Below are 19,848 nucleotides of genomic sequence, written 5' to 3'. Positions count from 1 at the left end.
ATATTTATATATTTATATTTAGTTATATTTAGTTATTTTTAGTTTAGATGGTTATATTTAGTAAAATTTTAACCATCCTTCCCTTCTCCAATTGCTCATGCTCAGAACTGTGTTCATCCCTTATCACATTTTGTCATAATTCATTGATTTTGAATATTTAACTGGGATTCAGTATAGCATGGTGTTTACCGAAACATAATTCACATACAATAAAATTCACCCTTTAAAGTGTACAATTCAATGGGTTTTAGTATATTCACTAAATTGGGCAATCATTACCACTATCTAATTCCAAAACATTTTCATCATCCAAAAAGAAATCTCATACCCAGTATAGTCATCCCCTCACCTCCTGGAAACCACTAATCTGCTTTCTGCCTCTATGGATTTGCCTATTCTGGACATTTCATATAAATGGAACCATATAATATGTAGCCTTTCACGTCTGGCTTCTTTCACTTAGCATAATGTTTTCAAGGTTCATCCATGTTGTAGCATGTATCAGCACTTCATTCCTTTTTATGGCTGAATAATATTCCTTTGTATAGATATATCACATTTTTTATCCATTCATCACTTGGTTGACATTGGGGTTGATTCCACTTTTTGGCTATCATGAATAATGCTATGAACATTTGTGTACAAGTTTGTGTGTGGATGTGTTTTCAATTTTCTTGGATCACGGTATTTGAGAACTGGGCTTTGCTGCCACACCACCTTGGGTTTAAGGCCAGGCTCTGCTATTTACTAGCTGTGTGAACTTGGACGAGTTACTTAACTTCTCTGTGCCTCAGTTTCATCCATAAACTGTGGCTATTCATAGTACCATCTCTTAGTGTTTACAAGCCTAAGAGATAATACATGGAAAGTACTTAGGACAGTGCCTGGTATATATGGTTAGGTCTGAATAAAATTTATCTATTATTTTAATATTTTGAGCTCCTTAAGATAGAGTTCATCTTCATTGTGCCTTTGAAACCTCAGAGCCTAATATTTTTTTCTTTAATAACAAGAGAAATAAATATTCAGAATTCCTTCTGGATATCACGGTGTGCTAATTTCAGACAACGCATTTTGAAATTGAAGGACAGATGCTTTAAACTGTAAATTGCAGAAAAGGGTTGCCTTCCCAACTTATCTTAATATAGTAACTTAAAACACTCAGCCTGCAACTAACCATTTAATACAAGTTAGGAGGTACTCTTGTAGTCAGTAACATATTATTCAATAACAAGGCTATAATCGGGCGGCGGCTTAAGACTCCTGATTCTGAAAAGCTGGGAAATAGCTCATTTCCACAACAACTCTGTGATTGGTTTAGGCGCGACCCAGTTCGATTTTTGATTGGTTCTCGCAATGGAAATGGTTTCGGCCTGAGCCAATATGGCCAGTATGTGGCAATATGGCTCCACAATTGGCTTTCCTGGAAGTCGGCAGACACGTGGCTACCGCAGGCCGGGCAGTACGTGGGAGGACCTAGTTTCGCTTACCGCGAGAGGGCGCCGGCCGTTCCTCGTGGCTAAAGTCTCATTTCCCATAAAGCCTCCGAGCGACCAATCAACTGGCTGTCTCCATACCGCTTTCAAAGTCGGCGGGCCCTTTCACCAATAGTGAGGCAGATACCCTCAGGTCGAGGATTGATGGAAAGCTTTACCAATCATCTCATAGGTCTCCGCTATCTCCGCCTCTCTCGCACGAGATTGACGATTCGTCCGACCAATAGGGGACGCCGGGTCGGCGGGTGGATAAACGCGGCCCTCTGTAATGGCGGAGCGTGGTGGGGACGGGGGGGACGGTGAGCGATTCAATCCGGGGGAGCTAAGGTAAGGGGCGCTGCCTTTCCTCACATCGCGCCACGCTGGGGTTCTAAAGGCTAGGCCTGCCGCGCGGAGGTCCGGCGTGGAGGGCGGGCAGAGGAGCCGCGGCGGCTCGGGGCCGGGACCGCATGGGGTTAGAGAAGGGGGAAGGGGAAGGTGGCTTGAATGAGAGAGCCGGGCCGGGGCTGGGCCGCGGCCTCTTGCGCCTTCTCTGGGCGCTTCCTGCGGTTTTCGCGGGGCCCCGGCGCCTCTCGCGGCCCGTGGCCCAAGGCCCGGGCCGGGCCCGGCGTTCCCGCCTCGGGGCCCCGCCTCAGCCGCGTGCCGCCTCCGTCTCGGCCGACCTCAGCCTTCCTCCCGGCTGCGAGCCGGTCGCCGCGGGCCCAGTTTCCCTCCTCGGCGCCCCTCCTCTCCGCAGTGACTCCCCGGACCCCCACCCCTGCTGGCTCAGCCTTCTCCGCTCCCTCCGCGGCCTTTGGGGGTCCCCACGTTTGCCCCGTCCCTCCTTCCCCGCATCTCTTGCCTTTTTAAAATTTTTTTAAAAAAAACTTCGTGTGGCTCTTCCTCCTCTCGTCCCTTTCTTCCTTATCCGGTATTTGTGAATAACAGCAGCCGCCGCCGCCGTCTATTACACGCTTCTCGGTGCCAGTAGGCCCTTTACTTAGAGTTGTCTCATTGCATCCTCACAACCACCCTTGGGAGCGGTTGCTGGTCTCCTTTTGCAGGCCACAGACCAGAGCCATCTTCAGTTAAGTTATTTGCTCATCTTACAGGTGAGGAAACTGAGCCTCGTAGAGGTTGACGATGTAGAACAAGGTCGCATAGGTGAATTGTGGCTCCAGGAAGTGGCTTGAACCCAGGCCTTCAGGCTCCAGAGCCTGCGATCGCGATCGCTGTTCTATTAGTCTACTCAGCCATTGCCCTAAAGAGGGCAGTGACCTTCCTTTCCCTGGTTTCTCAATGCCTCTGGAATTTGTAGTTAAGATTTGATAAGTGAAAGTGTCTTGGAAAAATCTTGAGCCATTGGTTTTTGAGGAAAAACAGGTACTCAGCTTTATGTATAGTGGATACCTTTTTTTTTTTCCCCTGCATAGGAAAAATCTCATTTCAGATGTTTCAGCTCCCCTTCTGAATCGTGCCATTGTCAGCAGTTGAAAATGAAAAAGAGCAGTGTAGGTTATGAGCACTCTAGTGTTGTCTGGAGCTCAAGGTGAAATTGTTTAAGGAAATGGGTATTCTTTTTCAAGGTTTTAGGGAAAACATATCTTTTCGGTTCTGAATTATCACACACAAAATCCTTACTTTGGCAGGAATGAAATCTTGGCTTATTTCAGAGATGAATCTCAGATCCTTTAAACCCCGTATGTACACCTCAGTAGCGAGTGATCTAAGTGCGTTGTCAGGGTCGTTCAATATTAGTGGTGGAAGGTTTATTCCTGATTCTGATCTCAAGGGGTTACCTAGCTAGTCTCATATGGATTATCTGGGAACATTACTTTGAATTTTAGAGAGTATCTTTTTTCATCTTTACAATGAGTAGCCTTTTAGACTTTGTTAATAGTAGTCTGGACTTTGTTGCAAAACTGATTTGAATAGGGCTTTGAATTAGGTGTTGTGTTGCAAATATTTTTACCTTGGCCTCTTAGGTTGGAAGTTGCTTCCAGAGCGTATTGTACCCACCTGTGTTTTAGCATTTCTCATGGCTTAAGAGAAATTGGGTGTTCATGTGGCCTCTTTGATGGCAGAAATTTGGGCTTAGTTTTTCTCTTTATATCCTGACCGTATTTCATGGTGTGTTTAGCATAGAGCCTGGCAAATAAGGTGTTCAGTGGATATATGGTAAGTAAATGAATATAGGAGATTTAGAGGTGGGTTGCTTATTGGATCCACGTTTATTGAGTGTGTGCTATGTGACAGTTACTGACCTAGGTGCTGGCAGGAGAGCCTGGAACCAGATCAAAAACCTTTGTTCTTGAAGAGCTTCCGTGCCAATTAACATTGATCTGAATTCCAAACTAAACTAACCACATCAAATGAGGAAATCAGCTTGCAAATGTGAAAAGACTTACGCAAGGTCACCAAGTAATTGGCAGGGTCTGGATTAAAACCTAGGTGTCCTCACTTACAGTCTACTACGTAGTTTGCCTCCCATGTATCAGTAGTGTCTTTCCATTATTGCCTGTCCTATTCAAGTATTTGCAGTCTTGTCTATACCATTGGGGAGATTGTGTATCTGGATAGAGTACTTCTAGAGAAATATATTTGCTCTTGTAAAAAAATTTTTTTGTGTTTCTGTTCATGCAAGTAGGCTTCTGTTTTCTGAAAATGTTGAAAGTGGTAGGAATGCAAATAACCTACAGTAGACAGAATTTATTCAGAGATCCCAATGCCATCCATCCCTTTATGTTTGAGGGCCGTTAAGATAACTTTTAGAGTCATATTTGTATAGATCCTTTACCCAGGGCCTTTGTTTACCTATTAATACTTTATGAATTAAGATGACAAGGTACTTATAATCTACATTTCCTCAACTATAAAATAGGAATAAGAATACGCTGGTGTTACCACAGCCTAGCTGCCTTAAACAAGTTATTTTTCTGTGCCATAGTTTCCTCTTTAAAAATGAGGAATCGGTTAAAAATGTGCCATCGTTTCCTCTTACCTTACTGGGTTGTTGTGAGGATTAAAAGAGTTAGTACAAGTAATATCCATATAACTGTGCCTCGTATATAGGAATTACCCAGTATTCACCTTCATTGTTAAAACAATAATATTTGAACGCCTACATCCTGAGCCCTGGGATGCACCGCAAACTATATGCTAGTGGGTAGAGATAATACAAAAGTAAACAAATAAGTGAGAGATTTCTTCAAAGCATTTCTCACAATTGAAAACTCAAATTGGGTAATGAGCCAGAGAGGGGCTGGGGGAGGCTAGGGGTGGGGAAGGAGTTTGAGGTGACATTTGAGCTGAGGCTGAATAATGAGAAGGAGCTAGTTATATAAAGATCTGGGGAAAAGCAGGCCAAACAGAGAGAACAACAAGTGCAGAGGCTTCAAGATAATGAACTTGAAGTATTTGATGGCAAAGAAGCCTATAGTCTATAGAGAAGTCAACAAAAGCCAGGTTATATAGAACCTGATAATAATTATAATAATAATCATAGTTAACGCTATTACTAATATTAATACCATTTAACACTTACTAATACTATTACTATACTAACGTTATAGCAACAGTGCTAATAGCTAATACTTAAATAGAGCACTTATGTGCTAGGCACTGTTCTAAGTACTTTATTAGCTCATTTAATCCTCACTCAGGTTCTGGTAGGCAGTGTGTGTGAATGAAGCCGTGTATGTGAAGTGTTTGTGATGGAGCAGTGTATGTGAAGAGCTCAGCACATGAGATCCAACATCTGACATTAGAAAATGGCAACTTTAGGCTGTTGGTGGAGGAAATTACATGGATTTTATTACCATTTCAGGGGCAGACTTTTGAAAGCCATCTAGTCACATTGACTATGAAGTGCATTTTACAGGTAGAGCACTGTGCTAGGTTTTGTGGGGGGATGAAAGTAATGGTAGTTAAAGTAATTTACTATACCAGGTACTATCCTAAATGTTTCATGGGGATTATCTCATTGAGGAAAGATATGAGATAGGTTTTATTTCTACTCCCTCGCCCATTTGCTTCTGAATATATTCAGGCTCAGAAATTATGTAACTAGCCTGACAATAAAAGGCAGAGCCCTGATTTGACTTTTTCGTGATTCTAGAGGCTAAACGCTTAACTTCGAGCTATAACTAGGAAGTGTGAAATTCTAAAGAAAGAAGTACTGTAGATTTTTTGAAAAGGGAGAGGCAGACTCAGAGGAAATCTAAGATTAAGGTACATTGTTAACTCGAGGCTGAAACAGTATATCTTTCCTTGGTTAACTTTTTTTTTTTTTTGTCCTAACGGTTAAGACATGCCTTTCAGTAACAGTGGCTGTGTGTCTTTTGGGAGTGCATATAATTTGAAAAAGACTGATTAGTCTGATACTGTCCATACTCCTTTTTTGCAGTCACTGATTTTAACTCATACTTTATAACCTTGAGTGTAGGATAATTTACAAATTTGCTTAAATGGTCTTGGTATAGTAGTTCTGGAGTTGTTTACAATCCTAGTCTTCTCTTAGGGGGCAAATTGGTTCTTTATTAGGATTTTTTGTGTGTGTCAAAATTGAGCTGTAATGTGGAAAATATAGAGAAGATTTCAAAGGGTAGTCTTAAGCAGACAGTTGAAAAATATAGGAAAGTTGGAAGAGTCTGGTGAGGAGAGAGTGTAAGAATGATTATCTTCAAATATACATTAGGAATATAATTGTTAATCTTGAGCACAGAAATGTAAACATTGTGTAATGGAGAGATTTATAGTTGCTATTGGGAAGACTGTGATAGGTGCTCAGTAAATTGTTGCAAATTATAGTAAAAATAATTTTTATGCGTACCTACGTACCCTATTTATAAGGTAGCTTAGGTACAGTATCTCTTAGGTATTCATTGGTTTATTCAACAAATATTTATTGAGCCCCATTATGTACAGACCTAACTATGTGCTGAGGATATAAGGGTGAACAGGACAGACAGAATTCCTACTCTAAAGGGGCTTAGATAGACAGCATGGAGTGTTGAGCCGTTTGCCAGTGTTTGAATCCTGGCTTTACCTCTGAACCAGCTGTGTGGCCTTGGGCAAGTTACTGTGTGCCTTAATGTCCTCATGTGTAAAATGAGGTTGATAATAGCATCTATCTCCTAGGGTTGTTATGATGATTAAATGACTTCGAAAGAGCCTAGAGCACTGCCTGGCATGTAGTAAGCACTTTTAAGAGTTAGTGATTTTTTCAAAAAAGCACTTTTGAGAGGAGATAGATAATACTATCTTATGTGATGTTATTTATTATTTAAATGCTGTGGAGAGATTAAACTGGATGTTTAGCTAGAGATTAAAGGGTGGGATGGCGTGCAGTGTAGGGAAAGACTGTCCCTTTAGATAGAGAATCCTAATGGTCTCTTAAGCTGCCACCCCTCCCCTCATAAAAACTTTGTGTATTTGGAAGTAATTTAGAATTTACTAAAAAGTTTCAAAAATAAAGATAGTGTACTTAGTGTTAATATTTTACCTCTTCTGCTTTATTATTTGTATGTGTGCATACTCTTATTCTGAACCATTTGAGGGTAAGCTACATGTACCATAGCCCTTTACCCCTAAATACTTGTGTGTATTTTCTAACAACGGAGATATTCTCTTACTTAACTACAGCACAGTTATCAACTTCATAAATTTACAGTGATACGGTACTTGAACCTCTTGTCCATATTCCAGTGTTGTCCATTAATCCAATATGTCCTGTCTAGCATTTCTTCCCTCTAGTCCAGGATCTGGTCCAGAGTTAGTATTGTGCTATCATGTCTCTTGAGCCTCCTTTAATCTAGAATATTTCCATAGCCTACCTTTGTCTTTTCGGTATAACATTGGTGTTTCTGAAGAATATGGCCCCTGTTCCCTCCTTTTTAACAGAACATTCCTCATTTTGTGTTTGTCTAATATTTCCTCATTATTAGGTTGAGGTTATACATTCTTGCCTGGAATAGGTGAATTGTGTCCCTCTCAGTCACATGAGGTACCTTTGTCCTTTTTAGATGATATTAATTTTGTTCTCCTGGTCAGGGTGTTGCCCAACTTCCATATTAGTTAGTGTTTTTTTTTTCATCCTCCCTTGCTTCTATAAGTAACGTGGGGAGACATTTAAAGACCGTCCAAATATCCCCCTCATCCAATTTCCTCCTAGATTTGGTATCCGTTGATCTTCTTACTGATGCACTTTTTACCATGATGGTTGCAAAATTATGACTTTCCAACTCCACTTACTCTTAAGGGCCTTTTAAATTCGGTGTAGTTAGAGATCAGTAGCTACATTCTGGTAATTTTGAGAAAGAAAAATTTATTCTTTGCTTTCCCACACAGGATGGCTCAACAGCAGGCCTTGAGGTTTCGAGGCCCTGCTCCCCCACCAAATGCAGTGATGCGAGGCCCACCACCTCTCATGCGACCTCCTCCGCCTTTTGGTATGATGCGAGGCCCTCCTCCACCACCTCGGCCCCCCTTTGGACGTCCTCCTTTCGATCCTAATATGCCGCCCATGCCGCCTCCTGGAGGGATTCCTCCACCTATGGGCCCTCCACACCTCCAGGTAAAGAATGTAGAGGTTGCAGTTTCTTTGTTGGCATTAGTACCAATGTTATATATGAGTTTTGCCTTAAAAGCTTGTGTTCTTAGTTTCAGTTTATAGGGAAATGGGGGCTAAAGAGAACATCCATATATTAATGTGTTGCTCCAAAAGCAGTAGTAACAGTAATTAGTATAGAAATTCAGAATTGGAATTTACATGGTTATAGGAAAATATACATATAAAACTATTATTGAATAAGATAGTTCTTACCTGCCTTTATCTCTGAGATTGTCTTTAGTAATCTGTCTTCTTTAAGAGAAATGAAGTTTGAAATCTTAATGTACAGAGTGGAGGATGTTTATTTGTAATGATACATGTTGCCAATAAGTATAAATATGTATGCATATATGTTCCTGAGCAATTCTCCTGAGCAGTTCTCCTTAGAAGTGATGCCTAGGATGGAATCTAGAAAGTGACAACAAACACTTTTTGTAAGCACCATATTTGCATTTTTTTCTCTCTCCTGAAAAAAAATGTTGGGTTATTTTACAATTTTAGAAATAGAATTATTGTAGGATTTCTTTAAATAAAAACGTTTCTGATATTTTAACCTGAGGCATACATATATCCCCCTCTAGTGTATGTAGACTAGGTTGTTGTCTGAAATGAAGTCACGAGAGTGTCAGCTCTCAAATGACTACACTTTTGAGGTTGTATTCTTTTTGTTTGAGTATGTATCTGTGTTTTCTTAGTTTATCAAGCCTGTACAGTTCTGTAACCAAATAAATATAGTGGTATCTCGTCTGCCTTCCATGAGCTTAAATATTCAAGAAGGAACTTAGTAAAAATAGAAAAAGCTGGCGTATTATTTAAGTGATGTTAGCTTTGCTTAGATAGGGTTATACTTATGGAAAAGACACAAGGTTTTAATACTTTGCTTAATTTTATTGCCTTCCTAGTAATGATAGCTCCTTTCCCCCTTAAACACATTGTTAAATGGTTTTATATTTTCTTTAAGATTAGAATAAAAAAATAGCTTTTTGACCCACTGACTCTGGTATAACTTGTTACATGTGAATTTATTCTAATATGTGCCTTTAATAGTTAAACCTACTTGCAGAAAATTGTAAATTGTAATGGACTGATGTAACCTGCTAATGGAAATATATCAAATGTTGTAATGTGATACTTTCTAGTGTTGTGATGCTTTTCTTGGTCCTGATGGATAATTGTGTGGTTTTACATTAAATCCAAGTGATTTCCAGTTAATGGTGCATGAGACATATTTAGGGTAGATATTTTATAGAACATGGGTGTGTGTGCTGATGCTTGAGAGACACTAAACTAAATCCAAAAAAAACCTGGAGTACGGGAAAGAAAACTTTTAGGAAAATGAAATACAGTTTCACATTGTTAGCGTAGTGTCAAATCTGTTATCCAGAATAAGGTGCTTTGGATAATTAAATTTTAATGTTACTTGTAGATTATAGAGGAAATCTTTTAAATCCTTGTTCAAAATCTGTTTTAAAAATGTCAGGCCACTTCTGCTTTAGTAAGATATAGCCGTTACAGTTCAATTGTTTGGTTTGGGATCTTGTGTTACATCAGCAATCACTGAAGAAAGACAGTGAAGCAATTGTCAGAGATAGGATTGAATCAATAGTGGCACCAGGACAATTTTTTTAAATTGTAATATATACCATTTAAATTCTTATTTTCCACTAAAAGTAAAATATTTTACTGTATCTTTGAAACTTACTGATGTTCACGTCTTTGATGAGGTACATTATTATTATTTGAAAAATAGAAAATGATGAATATTTTCCTAGCTAATACTTTTTTCCTTGTAGGAAAAGAAAAGGGTATCTCGTTTTTCCTTTTTAGTTATTGCTGTGTTACTTATAAAATGATTCTCTTGTGGTTGGTTCCTTTTGTAGGTGAGCTGTGGTGTGCTGGTATTAAACAATATGTAAAAATCAGTTTTTTTCTTTTTGAAAGTAATCCACTGCCTAGTTTATGAAGAATAAAGCAAAAGTCACCCATAGTGCTATAAGCCAGAGATGGCTACTCTTAGTATTTTGAGGTATTTCTTTCCAGAAGTTTAGTAATCATTTTTATTACAGAGAAGCTTTGCTTGTACAATCTAGATGAATGTGTTATAATCCATACTACAGAGAAGCTTTGCTTGCACAACCTAGATGAATGTGTTATTGTCCATTCAAATTGACTATAAAACTAGTGTCTCTTATAGTTCTTTACTTTTGGGTAGAATTTAGTAATAATTTGAAGGAAAAAAGATAAATACAAGTGACCATTATTGTTCTTGTGAATTAACAGAGACCACCTTTCATGCCTCCACCCATGGGAACCATGCCTCCTCCTCCGGGTATGATGTTTCCACCAGGAATGCCTCCTGTGACTGCTCCTGGTACTCCAGCACTGCCTCCTACTGAGGAGATATGGGTTGAAAATAAAACTCCAGATGGGAAGGTAAATCATAAAATATATTTAGGTTATCATCTCTTTGGTGACAGAAGAGTAAAACTTAAGAGTTTGGCAGATTGAGATCAGGGACTGTATCCTTGCTAATTAACAGTGAGCCTTGAGTAAGCACCAGGTGGGATAGAACTCCAGGAAAGGTTCACTGGATTGGGCCTCTGTGCAGAAATAAGGTTGCCTGGAGTGCTTACATACATTTACCTGTGATTCTGGAAGCTTGTATTTTAAATGTGTGTCGTGGGTCCCCAAAAATAACTCTCAGGTTGAGTGTTCGCTAGGAGGACTGACTATATGCAGGACTAAGCATATAGTTGTACTCACAGCTAAGATTAATTGCAGTGAAAAGATAGAGAGCAAAGCCAGGAAACAGAAAAAGGTGCATAGGGCAAAGTCTGGAGGAAATGAAGCACAAGTTTCCAAGAGTCCTTTCAGTGGAATCACTTAGAAAGGGAATTGTGACTACGTGTGAGGTGTTGTCTACCAAGGGAGCTTGTTGGACTGGTCATGTATCTGTTGCCATCTGCCTAGCACATACCCAAATTCCAGCAACCCAGAAGGAAGGCAGATATTTAGCATAAACTGCATTGTTTGTGTAAACAGTTTAGGCACAGCAAACCGTTCCTGCCCATTAGGGAATTGTGGTAACCCCCCTCCCGAGATCCAAGTACCCGGACTCCAGCCAAGGGCCAGCTTTGCAAGCAGAGCTTTCTAAGGATACCAGTCTCAGGCCTGCTACATTAATTTTCTGCACAAAATATAACCTTGGTTTTCCTTTTTTGGTGTGTGTTAAAAATATCGTATGCTTATTATAGAAAATTAGGGGAAGAGGAGAAGGGAGGGAAAAATTACCTAGTCCCATAATATATGAACAGCCAATGTTGATGGACTTTCTCTTTTCTACATTTTTTTTTTAACTGTTTAAGAGAAAATGTTGTTGCATTAGCATTTTGTTAGTGATAATTGACATTCCATGATACCAGTGATTTTGCTTCCTCTGCAGGTTTATTATTACAATGCTCGGACACGTGAATCTGCATGGACCAAGCCAGATGGAGTTAAGGTTATTCAGCAATCAGAACTGACACCTATGCTTGCAGCCCAGGCACAGGTTCAGGCCCAAGCCCAGGCCCAGGCCCAGGCGCAGGCTCAGGCACAAGCACAAGCTCAAGCGCAGGCCCAGGCCCAGGCGCAGGCCCAGGCCCAGGCCCAAGCTCAGGCGCAAGCACAGGCACAGGCCCAGGCCCAGGCGCAGGCTCAGGCGCAGGCGCAGGCGCAAGTGCAAGTGCAAGCACAAGCAGTAGGAGCTTCCACCCCTACGACCAGTAGCCCAGCACCTGCAGTGTCCACTTCAACATCATCATCCACCCCATCCTCCACCACTTCTACCACAACAACTGCCTCTTCGGTTTCACAGACAGTATCAAGTGAGTACCAGTCAGTATGTGTTTCTGTTTAGGGGCCACAGAGGTGGACAAGTAGGGACTGCATTCCAAAATTATCCTAGCGTTTCAGGTGTTGTCCTTGATATTATTTAAAATACATTTTGACTTTTGAGTTAAAGAGGAACAGAAATTTACATTCGTAGAAGAAAGTATCTGCCCACTTGGAATTTGTGAAGTTAAGCTGGGGAAGTGCAGTTACCTATTTAACTTGACCAACAGTAATGCTGTCTGCTGTGGCGTTTGCAAAATAAGTGTAATTCTTGGCCCCTACCTTACAGAACTTCCAGTTTTTCTAATTGAGGAAGCAGGAATAATACATGTGAAACAATTAGAGAATAGTGTGCAAAATTATACAGTGAAGATAAAAGATGTAAGAATTCAAGAAAATGGAGAGAGAAGTGGGTGGACTATATGGGTGTTGAGGTTGATCATGAAGCATGTGTGGTAGGATCTGAGTAGGTTCAAAAGTAAAGAGAGGTCTTTCAGGTAGGGGGGAACAGCATAAACAGAGGCCAGGAAATGAGGATAAATGTGTTTATGGGATTGCTAAGAAACTCTTCTGAGGTGGGAAGGTTTATATAGGTTAATAGATTGAGTAAGAGTGAGACGAGGTTATGAAGAGTTTTAAGAACCAGGCAAATGGGTAAGGCAGATGGCCAGTAGGGGTCCTATATAAATGCAGTGTTCTGGAAGATTTTTCTGGCGCTTGTGTTTTGGATAGTGTTGAAATCAGGGAAACTTATTAGGAACTTTTCAACAATCTTGTTTAGAGGTGGGTAGGTCCTAAAATGAGACACAGGCAGATGAAATGGGGAGTTGAGATAGAAGCAATTAGAAAGGTAAGAGAATTTTCAGGTGAAGTCACAGGCCCAAAGGTTAGATCTTTTCTGAAAAAATGAGAGGTGATTAAAGTAGATTTCAGGAATGAGGAAAGAAGAATCTGTTAATTTGCCTAAAAAATTATCATTGATACTTATATTACTAGTTCTGGTTTTTCGTTGTTTTTTTTTTTTTTGATATGTGTATGTTGTTTCTTATTCTACAGGCTGAGATTGAGCCCAAAAATATTTAAATAATGATTTTATTGATTTGATTATTTGTTATACTGGTATGAAAATATGTAGTTATCCCTATAGGGTGATTATAATTTGGGTTATTTTGCTACCTGGATGACAGATGAGAATAAGAAAAAAAAGGTGGTCCCTTCTACCGCCCCAGTAACTTCAGGGACTTGGGAATTATTGGTGTCTATTACCCTGTAGGAAATAGGTATATGAGAGAAATTTAATCATAGTAGAATCAAATTTTATTTTATCTTATTGATATAAGAATTATCTAAAGAAGTAAGGTACATGTAACATGGAGGCAGTTTTTTAAAAGCTCTACTTTATATTTTTCAGACAGCTTGCGGGAAATGTGCTTAATAGGAAGATGTAAATAATGCTTTACAAGTGTTTTCTTTCATAGGCAAGGTGAATTCTGACTTGGAAGTACAGCAGTGATACTAGCTACCTGCTTGCAGGTCTTTTCCTTTTTATGGGCTAGTGCTTCTAAAGCTTGTCTGGCAGGGCAGAGAACTGCCAGTTTTTATGGGGTACCTGAGGTGGTAATGGGAGAAGGGGATTAATAACAGCAGTGCGGTTCTCTTTGGAGGCTCCCTCTTGCTTCTATTTTGTTCTCTGCCTTCTTAGGAAAGAGAAATAGTAGTACTTTGTTTAAAGGAAGGTGGGTAGCTAGATACTTTGACTATCCTGTACATATTCCATTTCTACATCAGAGTGGTCTGTCAGTCCTATAGCTATCTTGTGATTATCAACTATTCTATTCAGAAGTTCCATTTGTCATCTTTTTTATTGCCCTTCAGTGATTGGAAGACCTTTATTCCAAGAACAGAATAGCGAAATCATCTTCCTTTTACTGCCTTTAAACATCAACTTTGATGTCGTCTTTCTGAGTATTCCTGATGTCTGTTTTTATTTCACCTGATTCAGTGTCATGAAGTGTTGCCATACTACAGTCTTAATATAGCTCCATTTATTATAGTCACTTGTCCTTTTTAGTTAAGATCTGAGGCTGGATTAGTAGTATATTTTGAGGCCTAGTGTTTCCCTAGTTATTTTAGCAAATGGAGCTAGTAGGAATTTATCCACTATTAAGTCCTAACTACCATCCTCCCGGTTTCCCATTTAACTCTTTTATTGCCTTTATCTCTTTCCTCTCGTGACTCACAGCCACGCATCAAATTCAGAAAATCCTGTGTCAGCAAGAGGAATGGGTTGAGTGAATACTTTTTGCCGTCTCCATTGGTGTTCCTTTCCACTTAAGATTTGATGCCTTTTTAACTCATTATTTTATTTTCCTGACTAAAGTACTTGGTATCATAATTTTAGTAATATATTTAACTACTATTAACCATAATATTTTTAAAAATCTAATTCTGTGAACTGTAGTATACACCTGGTAAAAATTAAGGAATTTCTATTTTAACCCCAGTTGAGCATGAACTCATTTTATTTTGTGGAAGCTGTGAAAAATGCTGATGAAATCCTACTTCTCAGGGAGGTTGGGAAGAATAACTAGATATGTTTTCAGCCATTACAGCAGATTACAAATGCTAAGTGATATATGTATGGGACTGGGCAAATGTTGCATGTAATTTGTATTTTTCACACTGTTATAAATTATATTAATATGATACTGTACCCTAAGGCTAGGTCTATGCTAGACCAACAATTCATTCCTGGGCCCCTGAAGATACTTGTTTGGCCCTGCTGTCTATTTAGCCAAGGTGAGTCCCTCATTAACAAGTATGAAATTGCTCACATCTTCCCAGCCTAAGTGAGTTTTTCATTATTAGGAACTGAAAAAAGATACTGACGAATTTTGTTGTCAGTTGGATTATTGGGTGGTTTGTATTAAACAGTGTGCTTTCCCTTAGAATAAAATTGATGTAAAGATTGGGAAAGCACTGTTTTATTTCATTTAGTTTGGTAAACTCGTTCTTAGTTCAATACAGATAGAGTTTGACATTTTTCTCTACATCGAGAAAATGATGAACTATTTGTTACCAGTGAATTACCACAGTGAATTTTGTTTGGAACTAGATGAGTTATGAATAAATAACAGAAATATTTTGTAATATTTGAGAACTGAAATTTTTTTGTAATTATGAAATATGAATTTTATTTTTGGGTCACAGTTTCAGTTTAAATGTGATTACTAGGGATTAAATGTTTTATTTTTGATACTTAAAAATAATGTATTAACAGAACCAAATTATCCTGAATTTCACATTCTCCTGGTCTCTCACACTGGAAACTTGAGGGGTTTTTTTTCTTTTTTTACCTTTTAATTTTGAAATAATTATAGAGAAACCCAAGTGGTTTTTGACTCCCTTTCTTCATATCCAGGCAGTCATTAGTGGTTGCGTATCTTTTCTTTCTATTCTTCCTTGGTTGGACAATTCCAGATATGTTAGAATTGGTTTTCTCACTTCTGTTCTTCTTTTCTTCCCCTGCATCTACCAGGTTAATTCATCAAATGAACACTGATTATTATTCTTCCATACAGAAACCTTCATTCTGCCTCCCTCACACCCCTTTTACATTCATAAAGCTACGCAAATATTTGTGAATGCCTTCTAATAAAAATTTCAAACTCTAATGAAGCACATGTAATAAAAGTGAAAGATATACATAGATGTAACGAGTTAATACATTTTGTTGTGCATTCTTCTAGATCATTTCTCTACATTTACATACCCAGTAAGGTGCAGACTCTTTAGCCTTCTGTTCAGGGCTTTCTGTTTTATGCCTCTGGCCTACCTTTGCAGCCATAACTCACTGGTTCTGTTGGTATGCCTTGGGTTTTACTAGCTGACTGCTTGCCTTCTATTTTCTAAACAATTCCTTCTTGTCCTCTACTCTTTGCTTTTACTCACTTTTCCCACCACTTGCTTATTTTCTCCTTCCACTTCCTCATTTTCCTTGTTGCCATCCTAATCTTTCAAGGCCTATCATCACAGTATAAAACGTTCTGTACCCTCTCACAGTTAGAAAAATGGTCTTTGGTTCTTGATTTACACTCCTATACATTTATCTCATTTCACTTTGTGTTTTAGTTATTTTTGCATTTCATTTAACTGACTGTTTTCGAGCTTCTTGAAGGCAGAGACCTTGTTACAAATTTCTTGCGGTGCTTGGAATGGGCCCTTAAATACTTACTTACTGAATGGGTGAATGATGAATGAATATAGTAAAATGGTTTATGACGGAGTGATACATATTTTTGTTTTATCTTTTATCAGCACCCACAACACAAGATCAGACCCCAAGTTCTGCCGTTTCAGTTGCTACGCCTACAGTTAGTGTTTCAACTCCTGCTCCTACAGCCACACCCGTGCAAACCGTTCCCCAGCCGCACCCCCAGACGTTACCTCCTGCTGTTCCTCATTCAGTACCTCAGCCAGCAGCAGCAATACCTGCCTTTCCGCCAGTAATGGTACCTCCGTTTCGTGTTCCCCTTCCTGGCATGCCAATTCCACTTCCAGGTAAACTAATAGATTATAATAGTCTTTCCAGCTATGTTTTCATATTGTCAATTAGTTTGTTCTCATGTGTCTGTTGCATTTGAAATTTGCCTTGAATCTCACCTGTTTGAAATGTTTTTGAAAGATTCATGGCTAACTGCAATATTTTCTCTTCAGTTTTGGTAAATGTCCTTTTTTTGTTGTTGTTTACATGTCTTAAAATTAGAGCCACATTTAAAGCTATATTCATTTTGAATGATGGCCTCAGTGAATTAAAAATGATCTTTTTGTGTAAATATGTTCTAAATGCAATATTTTTAAGGGATTGAGTCTATAAAGTTGAGAAATCACAAGTCATTAACAATTAACACAAGTTGAGGGATTTATATGTCGTGCACTGTTCGACGCACTTTGCATATAATAACTCATTTAATTTCCATAACCATCTTTTGAGGTAGGTACACAGACAGGTTAAATTACTTGCCCATGGACACATAGCTAATAAGTGATGGTGTTAGCATCTGAGCCTGGGCACTCCAAATCCAAATACCATCCTCTTAATAGCTTTGTTATACTGGAAAGAAATGTGAGTCACCTGACTATAAAAAATTCATCTAAAATGGAAACCAGAAGTTTCCCTTATACCAATGTGAAGTTAAGTATAACATGCACCATGTAAACACTTAAATAACTATGGTGAATTTGTGTGTTTTTTTGTCTTAGGGGAAATCATTATAACTAGAGAAGGGATTAAGTTTGTGAAGTAGAATTCTTCCTGTACAGATTAAACAGGGATAGTGTTGGGCATCCTATTTTGAACGCATTTGTTGTCAAACACATTTAATCCTTAATCCATGGTCTGTTCTCCTAGTATTATAGTTGAAAATAGTGATACCTTAGAGATGTCAAGTTCACAGGGCTAATTTGTAGCAAAGATGACTAGGCTTCTTGTTTCCCAGTTTTACATTCCTCCCACTGTCTGTTATTGCTACTTTATTGTACTAGTTTCTGTGTAAGAATAGGGTCGTAATACAGCTATTTCTTGGATTTGCACACATTTTAAATATCACTATTGCTCTAATTGTCTTTTTTTCTTGTGACCACTTTGAAAAGAACACTTTCAGATGTTACACCATAGCAAGTAAGAAGCCAAAAATTTCAAGAGTTAGTGTTTTTTGGGTAGGAAAACCTTTTACACATTGTTGATGTAGTGTTAATTAAATGCCCAATATGTAACCTTTACGAAACTCGTATCATTTAAAGTAAGAAAACCAAACCAAAATGTTTTCTGTATTACTAGGGATTACCCTTTTTCTAAATTAAGTCTAAGACAAGCAGCTGGATACTGTCCTCTTTGGATCTACTTCTTGTAGAAAACTAAGTGATGAATGGAGAATAGCTTGACTTTCATCGTAATCTCTTACATCTTGGTCTACTTTGGGGTCAAGTATAGTATCAAGACCAGATCCTGGATTCTGAGTTATCTGAAGGAGCTGAGGTTGTTTATTCTGTAGAGAGAAGATTGAGAGGTAGCATAATAACATTATTGAAGTATTTGAAAGGCTGTCATCTAAGAGGACTTTTGTTTTGCTTCAGTTATAGCTCTATTTTGATGTCGTGGTCTTCTCTGACCCTCACCCCGTCATTGGAACAGATGGTGGTGACCATATGACCAAATGAAGTAGTCTTATGAAGTTTGGCAGTAAAAGGCATTTAATAAATGGCAGCCACTACTGACATTTTATAGGTCACTTGGTAGAGAATCTGAGTTTAGATAATCAGTAAAATTTTGTCCAAGATAACAAGATTCTTTGGAGAGGGAGCTAGTGTTTTATAGAAAGTAATAATATGTGTTTATATTGTAAGGCATCTTTGGTATTAACAGTCATTCATTTTTCCTTTTAATTCAGTCCTCCAAGGTGCTTTAGTGAAAAAGAAAAAGACGACTTTTGGTTTTCGGTACAGTGAGATCTCTCTCTGTTTTTCCTTCTTTATATAAATTTAGCAGCAAGGTGAATCGGAGGGATTTGGATATGATTTATCTTGGAGCCTTAAATTCTGTTTGAAATAGCAATGTATGGCTCTAATGAGGATAATTAAGGGATAGTCAAGACGAAAGTGGAAGAACTAGGTAAAATATAGGAATAAGAGGTGGAATTGGGGATAGTAAATTTAATTAGGATTATAGGATTCTACTTGAAGACTATAAAATCTTTTTTGGAATTTTAAGAAACTTATTGTCAGTGACGTCAGAATTATCTAAAATACTAAATGGAATTTTCTGGTTTCTTATAGAACATAGTTTGAAGATAGAGTTGTAGGAAAATTGAACAAATGCGCTCTTCAAAAAGGTGGTTAAAAATTTAGATTGTGGTTTTTTTTTTATTTACTGGGTTCGTGGCCCCAGTGCTGCTTTTTTTTTTTTCATTTGAAGATTGGCCCTGAGCTAACATCTGTTGCCAATCTTCCTCTTTTTTTTTTTTTCCTTCTCCCCAAAGCCCCCCAGTACATAGTTGTAGGTCCTTCTTGTTCTGTCACGTGGGATGCTGCCTCAGCATGGCTTGATGAGCCATGCTACGTCTGCGCCCAGGATTTGAACTGGCAAAACCCTGGGCTGCCAAAGTGGAGCGCACAAAATTAACCACTTGGCCATGGGGCCGGCCCTTAGATTGTGGTAATTTTTTTTTTTTTGAGGAAGATTAGCCCTGAGCTAACATCCGCCGCCAATCCTCCTCTTTTTTGCTCAGGAAGATTGGCCCTGAGCTAACATCTCTGCCCATCTTCCTCTACTTTATATGTGGGACGCCTACCACAGCATGGCTTGATAAGTTATATGTATGTCTGCACCCGAGATCCGAACCAGCAAACCCTGGGCTGCAGAAGTGGAGCATGCGAACTTAACCACTACACCACTGGGCTGGCCCCCGGATTGTGGTTATTTTGTGAGTCTTCATGATATGCATGTAATCACTCTCAGAGAAAACCTTAAGTTTGTCGTTTTATTTTATTTTATTTATTTATTTTGAGGAAGATTAGCCCTGAGCTAACATCTGCCACCAGTCCTCTTCTTTTTGCTGAGGAAGATTGACCCTGAGCTAACGTTTCTGCCCATCTTCTTCAATTTTTTTTTTTTTAATAATATGTGGGACGCCTGCCACAGCATGGCTTGATAGGCGGTGCATAGGTCTGCACCTGGGATCTGAACTGGTGAACCCCAGGCTGCCAAAGAGGAGAGCATGAACTTAACCAGTGTGCCGGCCCCAAGTTTTTTTTTTTTCTATCATGAGAAGAAACACATACAACCTTTCAGTATGGTCTGTATGTCAGCAGTCAAATAACAAGAATTGTGTA

The 19,848-nt window shown here is 38.9% G+C and overlaps 1 protein-coding gene across 10 annotated transcripts in view; it reads left to right on the top strand.

Annotated features, from left to right (window-relative positions):
* Positions 1 to 1,584: 1,584 nt before the first annotated feature.
* Positions 1,585 to 19,848, top strand: part of TCERG1 (transcription elongation regulator 1) — a 62,012-nt gene continuing 43,748 nt past the window's right edge. For all 10 annotated transcript variants that reach the window (XR_011425056.1, XR_011425055.1, XR_011425054.1 and 7 more), the window contains exons 1-5: positions 1,585 to 1,823; positions 7,824 to 8,049; positions 10,366 to 10,518; positions 11,528 to 11,951; positions 16,276 to 16,518. Coding sequence is in view for 5 of the 10 variants with exons in the window: in XM_001503892.6 (XP_001503942.2) it covers positions 1,765 to 1,823; positions 7,824 to 8,049; positions 10,366 to 10,518; positions 11,528 to 11,951; positions 16,276 to 16,518 (1,105 nt within the window). In the remaining 5 variants the exon portion in view is untranslated. The remainder of the gene's footprint in view (positions 1,824 to 7,823; positions 8,050 to 10,365; positions 10,519 to 11,527; positions 11,952 to 16,275; positions 16,519 to 19,848) is intronic.

The sequence above is a fragment of the Equus caballus genome, chromosome 14 (assembly GCF_041296265.1).
Source record: "Equus caballus isolate H_3958 breed thoroughbred chromosome 14, TB-T2T, whole genome shotgun sequence".
Classification (NCBI taxonomy): Eukaryota; Metazoa; Chordata; class Mammalia; order Perissodactyla; family Equidae; genus Equus; species Equus caballus.
This window is presented reverse-complemented; position numbering and strand designations above follow the sequence as displayed.